At 32.6% G+C, this 21,942-nt stretch overlaps 1 protein-coding gene across 1 annotated transcript; it reads left to right on the plus strand.

Annotated features, from left to right (window-relative positions):
- Positions 1–18,663: 18,663 nt before the first annotated feature.
- Positions 18,664–19,251, plus strand: LOTGIDRAFT_174323 (hypothetical protein; the record flags this gene model as incomplete). Its single annotated transcript, XM_009052925.1, has 1 exon — positions 18,664–19,251. One exon carries the CDS (start codon positions 18,664–18,666, stop codon positions 19,249–19,251), a length of 588 nt encoding a protein of 195 aa, XP_009051173.1.
- Between the last annotated feature and the right edge of the window lie 2,691 nt (positions 19,252–21,942).

Raw genomic sequence — 21,942 nt, forward strand, 5'->3', positions numbered from 1 at the left:
ACAATGTGTTTTTCTCGACTTATTTATAGATCAAACATTGTACACGAAAATAGGTGACGCATTCTGCCGCCGTTGCCGAGTTGGTTGCTCATGAAATATGGGTCAAAGTGAAGGATTCATAAAGAAAATCGAAATAAACCAATTTTAATCATTTTGTAGAATATCTGAGGAAACATCTAAGACATAAAATTTTTTGACGAAATTCGTTGTTGAATCCTTATATCCACGAAAATAGGTTACACCACTGTATATATGCTTTTTTACAGCGTCAACTGGATTAAAGATTAATTCTAGTCAGTACCTTTTCACCTGCGATTAGAAGATTAGTTGGAGATCTAAAAATGATATAACCACAACCGACTGAACTTCCCGCATATAGTGTTACTTTCGTTTCTTGCCTACTCTTTCTATTGTCCCTGCCAGACAGTGAAACACATTTTGATTGAGTGAAAACATCTTAAACCTATTAGATCAGCTGTTTGCGGAACCTTCTCTTTAGGAGAAGATTGTCGTATTTTTGAAACAAGTCAAGTTTTATTTTCATTTGAATATTTTTTTCATGCTTTTGTTTAAGTTGTTGTTTTTGAGGGCTTTTTGTGATAATGCTCTTTGTTGTTTACTATTGTGATATTGTTTTTATCATTCTTTACTTCTTTAGGGTGTTTCAGTGATTTTGTTTTTTTATCTGCTAGATTTTGCATCGTTTTATTTTAATATATATGTTCATACCTTTTTAGTTTTCATTTTAGACTAGTCATACTTTTAATGCGTTCAAGTGCTATATAGATTGTTTTGGTGCTGATGCACCTTAATAAATTCAATTTTAATTTATTTCTCATGTCCCCATCGGGAAAGATTAGTTATGTCGCTGTGGAGGATAATATTATTCCCTTTCGGCACAATCCTTTTATTGTGCTTTCATTAAGGAGAGTGAATGTTCCTCTCAATTATTGAGAATTATAACCACCATTTTAGGCCTACAGTGTGTATGAGGTGGTCATCACTATATAATTCACAGATTAGTATTATAATAAGGTGTTTAGTAGTAAATAAAGTACTCTGACTCGGTCAGCCTCGAATTATCACAGTAGGATATTCACAAACATCTATTACTCTTATAGTTTAATATCATATCTTGTTTTCTATCTTAACAGGTTCTATATTTATAGACATAGTAATGGTCAAGGTCGTTAATCATGTCAATTATCGAGAGAAAATTTATCCTTTACGGCTGACATGGCAAACGCCTTTGGTCATTTTGAAATGACAATAAACCGAGACCAAACCAAATAAATTACCAACATAATGATTGGCGATCTTTTGATTACCTCAAAGCTCTTGTTCGTTAAATTTTTAATCTGCATGACAAGTAAAAATTAAACCAAAAGTACTACACGTCTTCCCGTTTATCAAATAAAAAAATTTCGATGGATCTGACAAAAATGAGATAACGTACACAACAGGCTAATTGGAAAGAAATATCAAAGAATATGTGATCTGGAAGGCCATGTGAGGGCAACATTATGCTGCCAGTTATTCTGTCTAGAACTAAAAATTTAATTTGATAGCAAAAAAAAAAAAAAAAAAAAAAATACAGTGGATCTCAATAATTTCACAAAATGTGAGTGATTAGTTGATTTTTATCAGATGTCGTTGATTCAGCAGTCAGATGTTACTTAGGATCGAATGGTCTATGTAAATACAATATGTGTCTTTTGGACTTAAATAACAATTTGTGTACATTAAACTTGAAACACGTCACTATGAGATTAGTAAATTAAATTCGTTTTATGATAAAATAATGTATTTCGCATATAGCACTTTTCCCTGGAGCTGTAAAACTAAACAACATTGAGTATTTTTTCATGGAGATCTTATTCCTTAATACATTAAATATAGCTTGTCAGACAATGCAGCATTCCTATAAAGTTACCTTATACACTACAGGCAAATGGAAAATTTATATTACAATATTAATTGTCGGGATGGGTATCCCCCCCTCCCCGCAACTCACATGGTATTCCTTCACGAAATCGAGATGTTGCTCTTTCAGGTAATATTTGAGTAAGAGGTTGATTTCTTAGGTAGATTGTAATAATTCATCTAAGCTACAACTACAGGGGTATCTACCAAACCGACTCAAAACTTCCCTTTTTCGGTCGTCATTTCAAGTTATTCTATTATTTTATATAACTCTTGGTTTTATTTTGCCTCCCTACTTTATGTGTAGTATTAGATGGTGATGAGAACACCCCATTTTATGTGTATTAGATGGTGATGAGAATAACCTATTTTGTGTTTAGTATTAGATGGTGATAAGAACACCCTATTTTGTGTAGTACTAGATGGTGATAAGAACACCCTATTTTGTGTGTAGTACTAGATGGTGATGCGAACAACCTGTTTTATGTGTAGTATTAGATGGTGATGAGAATATCCCATTTTGTTTTGTAGTACTAGATGGTGATAAGAACATCCTATTTTGTGTGTAGTATTAGATGGTGATAAGAACACCCTATTTTGTGTAGTACTAGATGGTGATAAGAACACCCTATTTTGTGTGTAGTACTAGATGGTGATGCGAACAACCTGTTTTATGTGTAGTATTAGATGGTGATGAGAATATCCCATTTTGTTTTGTAGTACTAGATGGTGATAAGAACATCCTATTTTGTGTGTAGTATTAGATGGTGATAAGAACATCCTATTTTGTGTGTAGTATTAGATGGTGATGAGAACACCCTATTTTATGTGTAGTATTAGATGGTGATGAGAACACCTTATTTTATGTGTAGTATAAGATGGTGATGAGAACACCCTATTTTGTGTGTAGTACTAGATGGTGATAAGAACATCCTATTTTATGTGTAGTATTAGATGGTGATAAGAACACCCAATTTTATGTGTAGTATTAGATGGTGATGAGGACACCCTATTTTATGTGTAGTATAAGATGGTGATGAGAACACCCCATTTTGTGTGTACTATTAGATGGTGATGAAAACATCCTATTTTATGTGTAGTATTAGATGGTGATAAGAACACCCTATTTTATGTGTAGTATTAGATGGTGATGAGAACAGCCTATTTTATGTGTAGTATAAGATGGTGATGAGAACACCCTATTTTGTGTGTAGTATTAGATGGTGATAAGAACATCCTATTTTATGTGTAGTATTAGATGGTGATAAGAACAACCTATTTTATGTGTAGTATTAGATGGTGATAAGAACATCCTATTTTATGTGTAGTATTAGATGGTGATGAGAACATCCTATTTTATGTGTATTAGATGGAGATAAGAACACCCTTTTTTATGTGTAGTATTAGATGGTGATAAGAACACCCTATTTTATGTGTAGTATTAGATGGTGATGAGAGCACCCTATTTTATGTGTAGTATAAGATGGTGATGAGAACACCTTAATTTGTGTGTAGTATTAGATGGTGATGAGAACACCCTAATTTGTGTATTAGATGGTGATGAGAACACCCTATTTTGTGTGTAGTATTAGATGGTGATGAGAACACCCTATTTTATGTGTAGTATTAGATGGTGATAAGAACATCCTATTTTATGTGTAGTATTAGATGGTGATGAGAACACCCTATTTTATGTGTATTAGATGGTGATAAGAACACCCTATTTTGTGTGTAGTATTAGATGGTGATGAGAACACCCTATTTTATGTGTAGTATTGGATGGTGATGAGAACATCCTATTTTGTGTTTAGTATTAGATGATGATGAGAACACCCTATTTTATGTGTAGTATTAGATGGTGATGAAAACACCCTATTTTGTGTGTAGTATTAGATGGTGATGAGAACACCTTATTTTATGTGTAGTATTAGATGGTGATAAGAACACCCTATTTTGTGTGTAGTATTAGATGGTGATGAGAGCACCCTATTTTATGTGTAGTATAGATGGTGATGAGAACACCTTATTTTGTGTGATGTATTAGATGGTGATGGAAACACCCTATTTTGTGTGTAGTAATAGATGGTGATGAGAACACCCTATTTTGTGTGATGTATTAGATTGTGATGAGAACACCCTATTTTATGTGTAGTATAGATGATGATGAGAACATCCTATTTTGTGTTTAGTATTAGATGATGATGAGAACACCCTATTTTATGTGTATTAGATGGTGATGAGAACACCCTATTTTGTGTGTAGTATTAGATGGTGATGAAAACACCCTACTTTATGTGTAGTATTAGATGGTGATAAGAACACCCTATTTTATGTGTAGTATCAGATGGTGATGAGAACACCCTATTTATGTGTAGTATTAGATGGTGATAAGAACACCCTATTTTATGTGTAGTATTAGATGGTGATGAAAACACCCTACTTTATGTGTAGTATTAGATGGTGATGAGAACACCCTATTTTGTGTGATGTATTAGATTGTGATGAGAACACCCTATTTTATGTGTAGTATAGATGATGATGAGAACATCCTATTTTGTGTTTAGTATTAGACGATGATGAGAACACCCTATTTTATGTGTATTAGATGGTGATGAGAACACCCTATTTTGTGTGTAGTATTAGATGGTGATGAAAACACCCTACTTTATGTGTAGTATTAGATGGTGATGGTAAAGCACTAGGTCACTTTTATCATTAAATGCTTCCTCATGGATGTGACATTTTTTCTCGTCATAACATTTCATTTGTGATCAATTCCCTCTCTTGACTATTGAAATGAATAAATATTTTTTTTATTAATCAGTTACTGAAATATTAGTCGGTCAAGTCGCTATTTGTTTTTTTTTTGTATGCACGTTCCTAGTTTTAGTGTTATGTATGTTCAGCAGCTGAGACGGTTGCTCCCTCTTCTAGACACCTGTTACCACTTTTCATTATGAATGAAATACTTACTCACTTATGATATACTTCCTCGTTTGAAAATTTCATTAGCTGCTTCATTAGATCTTGTTTTCGGGATCGTTAGTACTTGGTTACTTTGTCTTAAACATTGATTTTAAGCAAGTCAAATTCTCTAAGTAATGTAATTTCAAGGTATACATTCACCTGGTTTAAAAACTGTGAACAGATCAATTAATCAGTTCATATTCTGATGTCCCCATTTTGCAATGCCTCTCAAATTACACGATACATGATTTTATTTGGGAAGCTTGGTTGTCAAAGTGATGGTTGAACAGAACAGGTCTCATAATAATAGTTAATATAAAAGAGATTAGATAATGTTCCCTTTTCAAACCTTTTCTTTAATATTCGTATAGTACACAAGACCGATCCTTTAATGTGAGTCAGTGTGTCCAAAATTATTCATAACACGTGATATCTGAATTGATTCTGTATGGTTTCCTAAGTTTGCAACTAGTCTACGTAAAGTTACAGTAACTGTGTCAATGGCACGTATACATTAATCTCGTAAAATAAATAATCCCATAGGAGACCCGAGTAATACGATTTCCACAAGCTTAAGTCAATAATAAAATAAGTAAATATATAAATCAATAATGTAATATCCGATTATTTTGTTTGAACATGTCGAACTGAATGTAGTAGATAGATCCATCACAATATACTTTTCCAAATAAATTCAAACTGAGCTCAATGGACGGCACGTAACACTTTAATACACAATGTTGAAATTGGATTTTTATGAGTTTTATAAAGAGGTTGAGTGGCATTTACTGGTCGTTTCGCACCATTCCGATTCTCAGTATAACTTAAGTAAGGCTTGTTATTCATAATATACACAACCGGAAATTACGTTTAAACAGAAGTTAAGTATCGGGGACACCTCTTTCTTTTTCTGGAACAGGCATCTGGCGAAGAATTGGAATGTCCCAGAAGTCAAAGGTGTCCCCGATACACATAAAAATGCTAGAAAACCACTTCACAATCCTTTTAATGTGATGGGGCATCATTCTGACTCTGGTTTTATTTTATGTTGATATTTTGACAGATAGTAATATTTCAAGAATCGACAATCGACATAAATATTTTAATCAATATCTTTGGATAAGACACATAAACTCTTGTGATGGATTACTGGCTTCGCACACGGTGTAGGATTTGTTTCGTTATTGAGATTGTCTTAGTACCATTACATGACAGATTAGCAGTGCAATAGACCGCGAGCTTTGTTGTTTTAAGCTGTAGGGGAAATGGGATATGGGGCTTTGGGAGGTTACTCTCTGTTGTAATTCTGATGTCTTGTTCCTTTACAAATCCTACTATATACATGGTTAACAAGCAGGACTAAGTCTGTGTCGTACGCTCTATGTCTCCTGACATACCATAACGTTCCTTACTTGAAACTTTTTGACTTGATATTCGCACTATGTTTAAATTTCATAGGATTTCGACACATTAATTACTGCAATGTTTGTCGAATTGGACATCCTGGTTAAACTGGTGCCACTACTGTTTTTTTTATCTTGCATACATTTAGAACAGCCCATGTTTTATGTTGGTGTTTTGTTATTCAGAGAATTGCCTTTTAGTCTCTTTGTTATTGTAATCAGCAGAAACATCGGTGAATGGTTCTATGAGTGATCATGTAGAATTTATGGAAGCTATCAGTTCCAGTTAACAATCAATAAATTCTGGTTCCAATGCAATAAAAGGCTGGCTTCTAACTTACTAACCTACTTATCCAAGGTAGACTTATGTAGTCCGGGATACCATAGCTGATGAACATTATCACACCATTAGTAGCTATTAGGATTCAATAAATATGTTAACTCTATTTGATATACTGTGGTATCAAGTGCTAGGATATCAAAGAACTGTAGAATGTGAAAAGAATACATCTACTAAGGTAATAATACATTTTTTTCTGGATGAAAACAGCCATTTGTAAATGACATCAAGAGTTGACAATCTGAACATATTGAAATGCACTCATGCTAAAAAATACATACCATGGAATAATAACATATGTGGACAAAAAAGGGCCGTGTAGGCATCATTAATGTAAATGCAACTTTTTCCGCTAACTGTGCTAGAATAACCTCACGACATCTTTGCCAGTAGATAATTGGTGTTACAGTTATGAATGGGAAAATTATTTACCAGAACAAGAAACATCGATCCAGATATTGATAATTGACACTATTGTGAACTGGTCAGACCTACATTTGTCAGCCATACATAGATCAAAATGGGAATAGAATATATGTCAATTACCGGCTTCGTTAGGACACTAATTGTTCCCATGAGGTTTTTCCGACATTGGTCAAAGAAATGTGATTAACATAGACATTATCTGTCATTTGTTGAATATCAGATCTTCATGATATTCTAGCTCACAACAAATTATGCCAAGAATACATTAATTTTGTACTTGATTTCAGAGGAAAAATTCAGACGTATTGCCTATTTATATCTATTTGTCAAAAGAGTGTCAAGACAGCTACTTAACAATTTGGGATTACTTAGTAGTTTCTTGACTTAAAAAATAACCACATATTCGAAAAAACTCCCAAAAATACATATTATGTGAGATAATAGCTGTTTCGGGCTAATCAATAAATTTAGATTTCTAAACTTTGTTTGAAAAGAAAACTCATTGTGCTAAAATGTTTAGCTTGTATGATTATGAAAGAAAGTAATATATATATATATATATATATAATAAATATTGTCCTCAAACATTGATGATAAGATCGGAAGATTTATAGAGAAAATTGTGAATCGGTTAAAAGAGTAAGCCAGCAGATGTACGTCTGGCATTTCTCAAAACCAATCGAACAGGATTCCAATTACGTTCGTAACTTATATCGCTTAAATAGAGATATTTCATGTCAATAGGTCATGAACTGATCTAAAATGTCTGGGATGGTTTTAATCTATATAGTCCCGATCAGTATCAATTCTATACTGTCCTATATTTCAAAGTCGGTGCTACGATTTGGATATCAATATTATAATCAGAAAGAAGCTTTCGATAAAGGAAATATAAGTTGAAGTAAATCATAATTCTGCAAAGAAAAATAGAAAATAGTAAAGAAAAATGGTAATTCAGAAAACAAAAATGAAAATTTAGCAAACAAAAATGAAAAATAAGTAGAATTATGAACCAAAAACAAAAAATATAACATGTCCTAAACAAACTATCGTAGGTTTCAGTACATTTCAGACTTCATATCCCATTTCTAAAAAAAAAAACACGATCAATTTATATAATAATGTTGTTCTCTATGTAAAATTATATTATTTCTTATATTTATAAGATTTGAGAAATGCAGCCAGATTTCTCCAAATTACCATGACGGGATGTTCTGGTATAAGATAGATATTATACCAATATTTGAATGAAAATAACTCCTACCTCCACTCAGATTAATACCATCAAGCGGGATGTCCGACAACGGACAAAAATGGAAAGGAGTGTGCTGTATTTTAATATTGTCTGAGGCGAGAAATATCACGATGAATCAGGTTGAATTATTGAATCTGTTGCAGCTGATTTTATATAATATTTCATATTCAATAATTGGCTGTTATTTTATAATCTTATATTCTACACTGGGTGAGGCTAACTAGTAAAATATTTACGATTACAGTAATTATTTCTGGTCGTCTGAAACGATAAATGGCGCTATACTTAACACCAATATAATAAAACATGGCTTCAGTCGTCTTGAATTGAAATGGCTTAAAGAGGCTTTGGCGTTCTTTTCCGTCAAAATGATCTCTTTCTATATGAATGGTCCAGGATAGCAATTGAACTCGATTTTGTCAACTGCGTTAATTATGTACAGCTTTTGATTTCAGAGTTTTCTCTCTGTGACTCATTCTTGTAAAATCAAAGAAAATAGCTTGAATTAGTAATCCTATGGAAAGAATCTGGTTTCTGTGTAACATGTATATAACTTAGTAAAACATAGCCTTATTGTTGTAGATTAAAAACCAGAATATGGAGGTAAACTTCTGATTTATAGTCAAATAAGTGTGATTGCAAGAGAGTTTATGGTACATTTATATTACTTCTATCACTAGCTGGGATCAAAATCACATCAACCTCAATAACATATCTCTCTTTTATTGCAGTTCATTTATACAGCCATTATGTTTTACTGAAATTACCATTGTTTGCGAGGAAATTCCTGTTCCTAGTTTACTGTTTCTTGTAAAAATTTAATGAAACATTTTCTTTAATGATGCCTTGTTGTAACGAATATCGGAAGGTAATATATTTTGCATTTATGTAAGTTATCTTTCGGGGTAATCATGTTTTTTATGGTTTATTCAAAACAATGTCTTTAAATAAATACGATAGGCTTTCAAAATGGCATTCCAAATTCTTCATTTATACCAATAACAATTGGTTTATCGACATCAAAACGTAGAATTATGTGTTAATGCGATATTTATACTTAAAATGTTACATGCGTAATATAATTATGCAAATAGGAATAGAATAATGCCGAGATTTAGTATCGTATTTCAAGAACATAGTCTATATTTCAGTACTAATAAGGTAGCATTAATTATATATTGTGGTTTTGTTAGGCGAAAGACGCAAATTGTTCCTTCCACGCGGTCTACAATCTTACATTTACAGAAAGATTACAAACACATCAAAATTCCATTAACAAAAGTAATATATAACGCTTGTAGACTAACTGACAAATACTCTTTTAAAATAAAAACATATTTCACTGGAAATAATGTCGATAATCATGAAAGGATACAAGTTTATGGTTAATGCTATGAACATATATCTCTTCTCCATTATCTTTAAGAATCCTCCAATGAATCTTAGGAAAAGTATAGTATTTAAAAACTAGCAAAAGGGAATAAGTCTGTGTAGATGTATATTTCTATGGCCATTCTGGGATTTAGTTAGTTTTAGTAAGTGGACATAAGGGCGGAATTCCTATTTATACAATAATGTTTTCAAAAGCAGCCAATAAAAAGCTACAAGTGTTAAATTAGGCAGGTTAATGTTTACCTACAAATGCAGCGTTCACAAATAATGTGTGGCCTGACGGTCTGACATTGAATATATGCAACCTAGGAATCTCATAACCTATATAATACATTAACCCGATAGTTCCAGGACATTTTTTCGTCATTTATAGTGCTAATCATATTAACCTGCTGGATGCACATTATGCTTTTAGGTAAATTTATATATTGTGTAATTAAGATGGAAGTTTCTATTATCACACGTACTGTGTTTTATTACCTTAAACTTAATTTCTAAAACATTACAATCCCTGGGGATCAACTACCTGCTAAAAGCTTTCTATTGTTCTCGATAATTCTCTGGTGTGTAATGGATAACTGGTTGCTATTCCTCAATCTAAAAAACACACAAGTACAAATGAAACTACTGAAATGCTCGAAGTTGTATTTAGAACGTGTTCAGGTCAACTAGAATAACATTTATACAAGTGGTAAAATGATTCAATAAGGAACTAATTAGTACATGTGAACGAAGTTAATCGTCTTCATTCTTCATGATAAATGATAAATATATATGAAAGTGTAATTTAATAATTCTTATCCTATGGCAATTTAAGAAATTATATCGATTCACCATTCATTGAGAACTGTGTGTCTACACTAATAAAATACGATCGATCAGGTTCTGTACCTAAACCGGTAGTAAATTACTGCTTAGTTGAGTAAAGCTTGATGTAAACAAGTCAAGTCGTATTAGACATAGTTAATTGATGAATATACCACTGAAGTAACGTAATGCATGATTATTGCGTTCATCCTTTTAAAGGTGATTGGTAATTGCACGGATTAAGGTGGACTTAGATCGACATTACGACTAGTTGAATCAGAAAAACATGATTTTCGGATATTAAACCACAAATCAGTGGACTTCACATTCTGGGCAGTCGACCAAAGTGATCTCACGACATGAACATTTTAGTTGCTGTAGATTGAACCCACCGGAAGTCGGTCAAATTCTCGCTATAAGCGCTTCAATAATATCTATGATGGATCCAAACCGGCCAATAGCTTCGATCGTCGCTAAATGCTGATGTCTGTTTTAAATGTTGAAGGTTGCCATATATTAACTTCATTTGCATTGGGAAATCGTATACCTATACACTTATGTAAATTGTGAGAAGACTTAAGAGTTTCGATATTAAGAGACGATGGGGATAACTCTGTATGTAATTGTTTTCAATCAACAGATCTCGCAGATCTAACATTCGCATTCATTTATTTGTTTAGGTCAAATACTGAAAGTGATAAAAATCAATCAATTTCTACAAGGTGTTTAGTAAAACATTTCATGATAAACTGCTTTCTCGTAAATGCTAATTGTGGCCACGGCTGGTAATTAGCATGCTTAAACTGCGTCTGATGTTATTGACCTCGTGCGATATTGGGGGTGTTAAATGAGATAAATTAATAAATTTTCTTTATTTTGCCTCTTCACTAAAATATCAGACTGTGATGTATTGTATATACAAAAATATACAACAAACATTCAAAATCTCATTGATTTCCCAAACTCGACAAGAACCTTAAGATCTTCAAGTCAGTGTTAAAGGTACATTCCGCTTTTTTTGTAGGTCGAAATTTTTTTTGCCCAAATTTTGTGAAAACTTTACACCAAAATCTACAGACATCTGTCCCTTGACTTATCTGAAAGTGTGAACTAAAATAATCTAGCCATTAATTTTTATAAAAAAGTTTATATTAAGTTTACGTAACCTTTTATAGTTCGTTATGCTTTTTGGAAGCTGTTAGAAAACTACTTTGTGGATTAAAGTGAAATAAACAACAATAAAGTTGTTGAGAAATGTTAATCCTACGTATTCTAAAGGTTTCAGCTGATAATATCGAGCCATTATAAAGCCGAACACCAAAACTAGGTCAAACTGCTTAATAAACAATTAGCATTCTCTCTTTTTAATTAACCAATAAAAACCCAGTTTTATCATGTAGATGCATAGATATACATAGCATACTTTAGAAATATTTTCAGGTATAATTTACGACGTTTATGAAAATGAAAATGTTTTACAATAAAGCGGAATGTCCCTTTAAAGCACACCATCTGTTAACCAAGACATCAAACGAGCTTTCTCCTTTTTTCTGTACCTGTCTTATGGAACAATGTACTATCCGAACTGCGATTTTCAAAATCTATTGACATCTTTAAGAAAAACCGAAAAACCTTCTGTTTAATAGTGCTTGAATATTACTATTTCCCCCATTTATAGAAATATTTTGATGGCGCAAATAGAAATGGTAAAGTGATTTTAGAAATATATAATAATGTGCAACAACCCCTACAAGATTGGCGTTAATATTGTCATATGACCAGTATACATGGCGTTACCCAAACAGGTGCAGAAACGTAGGACATAAAACTCCATTTCATTTCATTTGACCATCATGTCATCACAAGTGTGTGAACAAATACCTTAAAACCACTTTAGAATAGCCCCCGGGAGTTGCTTAATTTTGGCCTACTTTAGTCCTAGATTAGCTCTTAGACAACCTTGAATAATACCACATTTTAGACCATGAAATTAATCACAGATAAAAATAATCATAGATTAAGTTTAGTCACAGAAAAGAAATTAGTCTTTGTTTAGGAATGCCATTTTTGGTGGTCGTTCCAGAACAACGATTAACTCACAGATTAAGCAAATCATAGGTTACTGAAATCAGTGATCAAAATTTACACAGCGTTGAGAAATATCACCTCAAACTTAAAGTAAGACTAAATCACTGACTAGCCTTAATCAGCCTTCAAAAATATGGGCCAATGTTAAAGTTTTACTCTGTCGCTATTTTGTTTCAGCTTCGATATACTTGACAACTGAAATGAAGGGGATGATTTTATATTTTCCGCGCGACATCTTCCTACCACTCCTCAGCTTCCGGTGAGAGTTGAGTGCCAAAATGTGTACATGGTAATTTCCTCGTGACGACATGAAGTGTTTTTATACCTAATTAACCGACATTTGTTTTGTTTTTAGAGTGTGACGTGAATGAGTGACGCGTTATGAAAGTGTGACATGTTACTATTACGTGATGTGAATCAGAAGTAATATAGTTGAGAAAAACAGTATGTTCGTGGTCAGACTATCGACCTCGAGGTCTGTCAACTGTCTTACTAATCGGAGTTAAAATGAAAGAGAAAGTATATATTCTAAAAATCTTTTTGAGTTATGTCCAATGCGTCTTTTAATAAATAAATAAATTCACTGTAATAGACAATATTTTAACTTTTTCGCAAAGAACAGTCACTAGTTCAATGGGTAACTGAAGGCAATACAAAACGTTTTGTGAAAACAATTTTATGAAAGCGGACAACTGAGCACCGGACAAATTAATGTTACTCTTCCTACATTTTACATGTAAAGTATACTTTTCAGATGTTTGGTATGTTTAAATTGGAATATCCATAAAATGTCACTAACAGCATCATAAACGTAGCTTTATATTCTAAGACATTAAACAATATTTTCTAAGAAAAAATTCTTCTGTTGACGTTAAAAAAAGTCGATCTGATAAAAGCATGAAGTTAATCACGTTTAGATCCGTCTTGAACTGACATTTACGACACGATAGAGGCAAACTAAGGAGAAGGACATCGAGATAAAAGACATTTAAAAAGGAAAAGGAAACCATTTTCATTTAAAAAGTAAAATGGAAGATTACAAATTACAAATACCACCGTATCAATATATACAAAGATAGCTTGCCAGGCAAGGTAATATACGCCCACTGGCAGCTTTGATTTTGAACATAAATATTTAGCAGTACAGTAACAATCACCAGTATGAAATATTCAACCTTCAGTCATACACTTCTTCTGAACTCTTTAGGGCGATAATGAATATTATTGAGTATGAATTATTGCCCTAGTTTTTGAAAACGTGTTCGATCTTTAGCATGTGAAAGCTCTAGAAGACAAATATTCAATCGTCAGCGCGGTAATGAATAATAACACCAAGTTTTGTCAAAATTCGGCAAGAATCATGCCTTCTAGAGTTTTTATGAGCTACAAATTCAACGAGTTTTCAAGATCAAGGGCAATAACTCATACTAAATATTTTTTCGATTTTTCTCATTCTCAATAGGCTTTATCCATGGGTGATAACAAACACTCAAGCCAAATTTCGTTAAAATCCGTCAACAATTGTGCCTTCTAGAGTGTTTTCAAGAATTTGGGCAATAACTCATACTCAATATTTTTAGATTCTTCTGATTTTCAATAGGGTTCATCCTTGGGTGATAACCAACACTCAAGCCAAGTTTCGTTAAAATCCGTCAAGAAGTGTACCTTCTAGAGTGTTTACAAGCTAAAATTTGAACGCTTTTTCAAGGGCAAAAAGGGCAATAACTAAAACTAAATATTTTTCAATTTTTTTGATTTTCGATAGGGTTTATCCTTGGGTGATTACGAACACTCTTACCAAGTTTCATCAAAATCCGCCATGAATTGCACCTTCTGGAGTGTTTACGAGCGTTTCAAGAACAAGGGCAATAACTCATAGTAAATATTTTTCGATTCGTCTGATTTTCAATAGGGTTCATCCTTGGGTAGTTACAAACAACCATTCCAAGTTTCGTCGAAATCAGTCAATAATTTTGCCTTGTGGAATGTTTACCAGAGATTGTGGACGGACGGACGGACCGACGGAAAGAGGTGACGGCAATATACGCCCCCCATTTCATGTGGGCGTATAAAAAGCGCTGGCATGAAAAGGACTGTATAAGAAATAGACGTAGTTCATTGACCTCTTACTAATCTCTTTAATACTTAATCTAGATCTCACGGCAACATCAACATCTGTATTCACTAATTCAACATATCATTTGAGCTAATCAGTGTCATTTGCAAGCCTTTCTATCCTATTCTTTTCCAGGATGTGCAAGAAATATATGTCTAGACCCCCATACTGTCTTTATTATTCAATACCAAAATATCATTATTTGGAGAAAGAGAGTTTTTTTTTAATGACAACCCACTTGTAAAAGAGCAAACCAATTTTGTTCAGAAATACCAACAGTTAATAGTAATATCGGAGATCTCCAAATATGTAATTTAGCTATTTCGAAACTATATTTTTATACTATACTCCCAAATACATGGCGTTGTTGAATCTCTTTTTAATGTTGCCGTTTAATTGTAGGCCTATAATTTTAAATGTTTCCAAGATTATCCATTTTAAATATTCGTTTCTTGGAAAGACGTTTTGTGTAAAGTCTCGGGTTGTTACTGTAACTCAATACTAAAAATGGTAGTTGAATTCAATCCATTTTTTGTAGATGAAGTCTCCAAGATCTAGTTCAATGTCTGTACGTTTTACGACAGAAGGTCCCTTGTTATAACTGAGGTAGGATAAGAAAATACAGCCACCAAACAGGTTGTTATATGTGATCAAGGAGATAAAACTAGTTAGTTCACAATAGAGGGAAAAGATAGCTTGCCAGGCAAGAGAATATACGCCCACTGGCAGCTTTGATTTTGAAAAAAAAATATTTGGCAGTGCAGTAACAATCACGGGTATGAAATATTCAGTCATTCGCTTCTTTTTAACTTTTTGTGGCGATACTGAATATGTTACTAAGTTTTGTAAAATCAGTCAAGAGTTTTGACGAGCTAAATATTGAACCCATTTTCAGAAACAAGGGCAATGACTCATACTATTTTTTTCTGATTTTCAATAGGGTTCATCCTTGGACGATTACATACACTCACGCCAAGTCAAAATCTGTCAATAATTGAACGTTCTAGAGTTTATAGAACTTGTATATAATTTTCATCAATGAGTAATAAGTAGGTCAAAGTTATTTCATGTTCACAATCATCTGAGTAATTTTGACAAAGTCAAGCTTTTAGACATTTTCAGGCCTTAAAATATATTAAGATGTGGGCGTTCAAAAAGTCTCAGAATGTGGCGTCACACATACTTATTCAGCAGTCCCTAGGCTTGTTCTGGGTGTTGATGAGAGAGACTATCCATACTAATTATGTTTGTGGATTAATATTTAAGAAAAAATGCGGTGTGGTTCTGTTTTTTTTTTAGTTTTTATTTTAGTATTATTTATTCATAAAATAGGTCAAAAAAATATCACATAAATTTAATAGTTAAAACATTTCAATAATGTCACAGAGGAAAGTTAATTAAATTTTAAAGTTATGCCAGCCTCTCTACATTCAACAATATATGGATTAAAATTTATTTAAATTAAAAAATTCCCTGCACCACACTTAGATTTAATGCAATTCAATTGATTCTTAAGAATCTCAAAAAATAATAAAAATAGATCAATCCGTCTTTTGTTTGATAAAATATACAGTCGTCTCTAGACAATAGCGAAACGGGCAGCGGAAAAAAGTAATACTAAAAACAGATTATGCTGCGACCGGGGGATTATTTCATAACCAAAAATCATCCACCTTTTAAATTGTTCATTACTAAATCCAACTTCTAATAGAGTTGTTAATATATCTGTGAGTTGGTCCAGGAATTCATCGAGACAACAGCATTCAAACAATACATGAGTCAGTGACTCATTCTTTATCATATTATATAAAACACAAAAAGGATCTGATCGCAACTGCAAATATATTTCCGACCATTTGTCCAAACAATATTGTGTACTATACAAAAATCGTTATTAATCATTTCAGAACTCTTGTAATTGCAGAAAACACCTTCTGAAAATTGACATCAAACCCTTTAGAATTCCAATAAAATATGGAAGAAGGTTCCTTAAAAACAACATTTCTGAGATAAGAATAAGCTCTCTTGGCAGTAAAGGAATCTACAGTAATAATTTTCCCATGAACTTCAATATGGAAATTTGTATAATTGCATCGACCGACTACCACCTCTCAAAGCAAAACCATACACAGAATATGATAATAATGGCAAATTTAGTTGTGTGGAATATCAGGGAATTTATTTTGAACATTTTCCACAATAGTCAATGGTGACAAGAGTCCTGTGTACCACCACTAATATCGCAAATCTTCGTTATCTCGGAATCTAAAAATATTCGACTAAAATTTATTCCAAAATATCAGGATTCAAATATTTGGCTAACCAATTTAATTTTAAAGAATCACGCCAAATTGAAATTAAAGAGATGTTCAGTCCACCATTAAGTCTTTCACCCAAAACAGTTGAAAATTTAATGAATCCTGTATTTTTTTTGCCCCAAAGAAACTTCCTGGTAATAACATTAAATTCATCAGATGCCCAGTTGGGAATACTGATAATCCTTGCCACATACCACAGGAGTGAAAATCAAAGTGTTTGCAAAATGACTGCCTTACAAACCAAAGAAAGTTGCCTTGAAGACCACATACCAATCACACGCTTGAATTTTGACAGCTTTCCATCCCAATTTAAAGGCTCACAATTACTTCTATTTGGGCCTAAATGAACACCGAGTATGAGAATACTATCGGTAAGTATCTTCAGAGGCAGACTTAAATCAGAGGCAGAGCAAGACGCACTTCCTGTTACAAGTAGTTCGGATTTTTCAATATTGACCTTTGCACCAGATAGATTACAATATTCATTAATGGAATTAAAGGATTCATTTACAGATGCCAAATCAGATAAGGTTAAAGTCATGTCATCAGCGTGCTGGTAGATAAGTGACATTCTATCAGAATCTGGAATAGGGAGACCTTTTATACCTATATTGGATTTTATAATTGCATTTAGAGATTCTGCAGATAAAACAGAAAGAAGTGCAGTAATAGGACATCCCTGTCTAACTGATCTCATAACATCAAAGGACTTAGAAATATGACCATTGATCTTGACGCAACTTTTGATATCATGATTCAAGATTTTGACATAATTGCTAAATTTCTCACCAAAACCCATACAAACAAGTACATTAAATAAGAAATCATGCGATACTCTATCAAAGGCCTTTTGAGAAGGAGGTTTGATCAAGTGAGATGACTTCGGAAACAACTGTTTTCAATCTTAGAGCAAGGAAGCGAGACCAAATCTTATGTCAACGTTGAGCAGGCTTATTGGGAGATAGTTCTTTAAATTAGTCCTTTCACCCCTCTGCTTGTAAAATGTTGAAATCAAACCGCGCTTCATTGTAGAGGAGAGTTCATTGCCACTTACTACAATTTAAATAACTTTGAAATAACAGTCACATACAACATCCCAAAACTTGATAAAAAAAAACTCAACGGTTAATCCATCAAGTCCTGAGTAGTAGCAGAGCTTACATATTGGTCGCACGGGGATTCCCCATTTCATTTCATGGGGAAAATGCGACCAATATGTATGCTCCCAAAAAAGACCTAAACTCCCTAATAGCCTCGTTTTAAATAATGTTATTTTTAGTCTAGAAAGGGAGATAACTCTTGTTTTTGGAAACACAATTTTCTACTCAAATTTTAAACCTTAAAAATGGCAAATAAAATATTAGATCCAATCTTTAGATTATACGATCCCTTATTCATTTAACAAGAAAAAAGAGGATTATATTATCATCTCTCCGACTGTTGGTTCTAAATCCCAATTGAATGATGGTGGTAGAATTACCTTCGAAATAAATTCATTATCGAATTGGTTGCTTCTTTCCGATGCTTATTTCAGATGTGATTTCAAAATAAAAGATGGAACTCAGAATCAAGTTCCTCAAACTAATACAACGTTAGAAAACAATTTCTTTCCATCTTTATTTAGCGAGATGGTTTTGGAAGCTGGTTCAAATCCGATAGAAACAATTAAACATCCTGGGGAATTCGACACAATGTTGAAAACAGTTTTATATCCTAAAGATTTCGATTCAGTCTCAGGTTGGATACCCGATGTTGGTGATGGAAGTGTTTTAAAAGAACCGGTAAGAAATCTTGCAAATGATGCTGATTTAGCTAGAGTGACAGTTGTTGCTCGAAACACAATAGAAAGAGTAGCACGAGCAGCTAATCATGGATTCGAAAAACGAGTACTTCAGTACAATAATGCTGTTGAGAATAATAGGTGGGGTAATTACGTAAATTGGAAATTATATCCTTTATTCGGTCTGTTGGAACACAGAAAGGTTTCCATAGTGTTACCATATAAAATTCATCTACAAAGAGAAATCAACGATAAGATATTTTTTGGAGAGAATGGTTCATATGCAAAATTAGAAATAACGAATCTCCAACTTTTCATACCCGTAATAGCACCATCAATTGAAGTAGAAACGAGAATATTCAACTCATTAACTAAAGATATTGAAACACGGCCACATGGCCAATCACTAACACTATTAAACCAGCAAGATATTTAATAGTTGGTTTCAAGAACTTACCAGATTCTCAAACGAATAACAATAATGTCTTCAGAGTGGCAATGAACCAAACTCAAGATCCTTTAATCCATAAAGTTCAAGTAAGATTAAACAACGATAATTATCCTAACTAACCTTTAACAATTAATCCAACCACAAAGGATTATAATGAATTGTATAGAAACTATAAAAATATGTGTGAATTATTTGGAAATCCTCCTCAGTTTGAATATGTAGATTTTGCACTTAATCATCCAATCTTCTGTTTTGATCTATCAGCTCACCAAGAAGATCTTTTCAAAACAGGAGTCAACATAAATATTCATATTGAAAAAACACAAGGAGATGTAACCGGTTATTGTTTACTACTCGAAGAAGCAAAACATTTAATTAAAATAGCAGATAGAAGAATGATAAGAATTGAGTAAAAAATGCAACCTTAAAAATGAAACCAGAAACTTTAGTTATGAAAATAATAGAAGCTGTTGAAACAGATTCCCCTACTGTAATAACTTTCAACGGTAAAAAAATCAGTATAACTAAAAAAACTTATTGATAAATACAAATATTGTAAAGTCAGAGATGATATAGACACAAGAATTGACACAACTGTAAAAAAGGTGGATTTATATTTACCTACCTTTAATATTTGCTGCTCTTACCGCGGCGGATGCAATAGCTGGTGGTGCAGCTGCTGGAGTAAGTACTGCCAACGAAAAGAAAGCTGCTGTTGCAAAAGCTGCTGCTACAAAGGCTGCCGAAGAAAAGAAAGCAGCTGAAGATCATAGACACAATTTAGCAATGGAAAAGTTGGCAGCTGATGTAAAAAAAGATTTGGGGAAGAAACCAAGAAAACTGTTAAACAAGGATTAAATAAATTAGTAGATGGTATTGACACAGGAGAAGTCAAAGTCAAACATAAGGGTAATGGAATATTTTTAAAAAATATACACACTGGAGAAGGAATATTTCTTTCAAAGTATAAAGGAGAAGGAGTGATTTTTGGAATATAATAAAATAATAAAAAATGGGTAAAAAATTTAATTATTCAGAAATATTTCATAATAACCCAATGCTCATGTGTATATGTGGTAGTTCCGGTTCTGGGAAAACTCATCTCACTTTTAACATGTTGACAACACCAAACCTTTTAGATTTCGATTCTTTGTATATCTACACAACAACACCAGAGCAATCATATTATCAATTCCTCAAAGCTTTAGAATATCTACCAAAGAAAGATGTTCAAGACCTATTTCAATATTACGAAGAAAACGAAGAAGAAGTGGAAATAAAAGATGTCATAGATAACTACATCGAAGGAAAGAATCCAACAGATATAAAATGATGTTAATGATCTAGACTTGTCTAATATTGATAGCAAACGAAAGAACTTAATATTGTTTGACGACTGCGTAGCGCAAAGAAATCAAGCTGTTCAGCAAGAATTCTTCAAGGGAAGACATCACAACTGTCACTGCATATACCAATATCAATCTTTTTACGGGATGGATTCTATGTTCATTAGAAAAAATGCAAATTGGTTTGTATTATTTGAATTAAACGATAAAGATTTATCTCAAATCATTCAGTCGATAAATCACGGAATGGACTGAGATACATTCAAAAAAGTTTGTAAAGCTCAATGGAGAAACCCAGATGATCATGGATATGTATTTGTAAATACTAGAAAACCTGCGGGTGAAAGAGTTATGGTCGACATATGTTAATTTTATTTTTTTTAAAATGAGTAGCGATTGAAATAATATTTTAAAAAGAAATAAAGAATATATCAAAGCTAAGAATAAAATAAAGACCCAAGTTGAAAATAACAGATTACAACAACTCGGATTAACGGAAAATCTACAAACTCTATTTCAACCCATATTAAAATCTCAACAGGATATTAAAAAGAAATTAGCTTTAGAATATAAACCTCCTATAGAACCTCATAAAGATCACCCAGAACCGAATCCATATGGTGGTATTATAATTAGGACATTAGATGATATTAATAGTCTTTTTTCAAACCCTAAAGCAGATTTACCAAAGAGTATTACACCAATCATTGATGTTGAGGGGTTATTGTTTAATGGATTTAAAATAAAATTTAGGGCAAATTCCCCTATATTCAAAATCGATACAAAAAACTTAATATTTACATTAACAAAAGGGTTAATAGCTTTAATGAATGGTGGGTATATTGGCATTGGCGATTATAAGGATTTACTAGCATACTCAAAATTTCTACATGCAATAAGAAAGTCGGGAGCCGAAACAAGATGATCGAAAGCAGTTGAAACATATTTAAATAAAGTTATTCCTGATGAATATGATTAAAGTATTTCTCTGTTTACAATTCCATTAGAAATATCAACGAAAAAAATAACCAAATAAAAATATCAACAGATAATGGAGTTACGTTCAAAACCATACGTTTACTACCAGGAAGCTACGAATACATAGCCATTATCCAATACCTATCTGAATATGGAGGAAGTGTCAATGGTAAAAACAATATTGAATTCGAAGGTAATTTGAATCTGAACAAAATAAAATTGATATTAAGAAATAATAGTCAAGTTGATTTCAACGTAGAAAATTCATTAAATGCGTTACTAGGATTTGATAAACAAATATGTACCCAATCCACTTTAGGACCAACAAAGCTAATATCGAGAATGATATCGA

This window comes from Lottia gigantea, assembly GCF_000327385.1.
Source record: "Lottia gigantea unplaced genomic scaffold LOTGIsca_191, whole genome shotgun sequence".
NCBI classification, from domain to species: domain Eukaryota; kingdom Metazoa; phylum Mollusca; class Gastropoda; family Lottiidae; genus Lottia; species Lottia gigantea.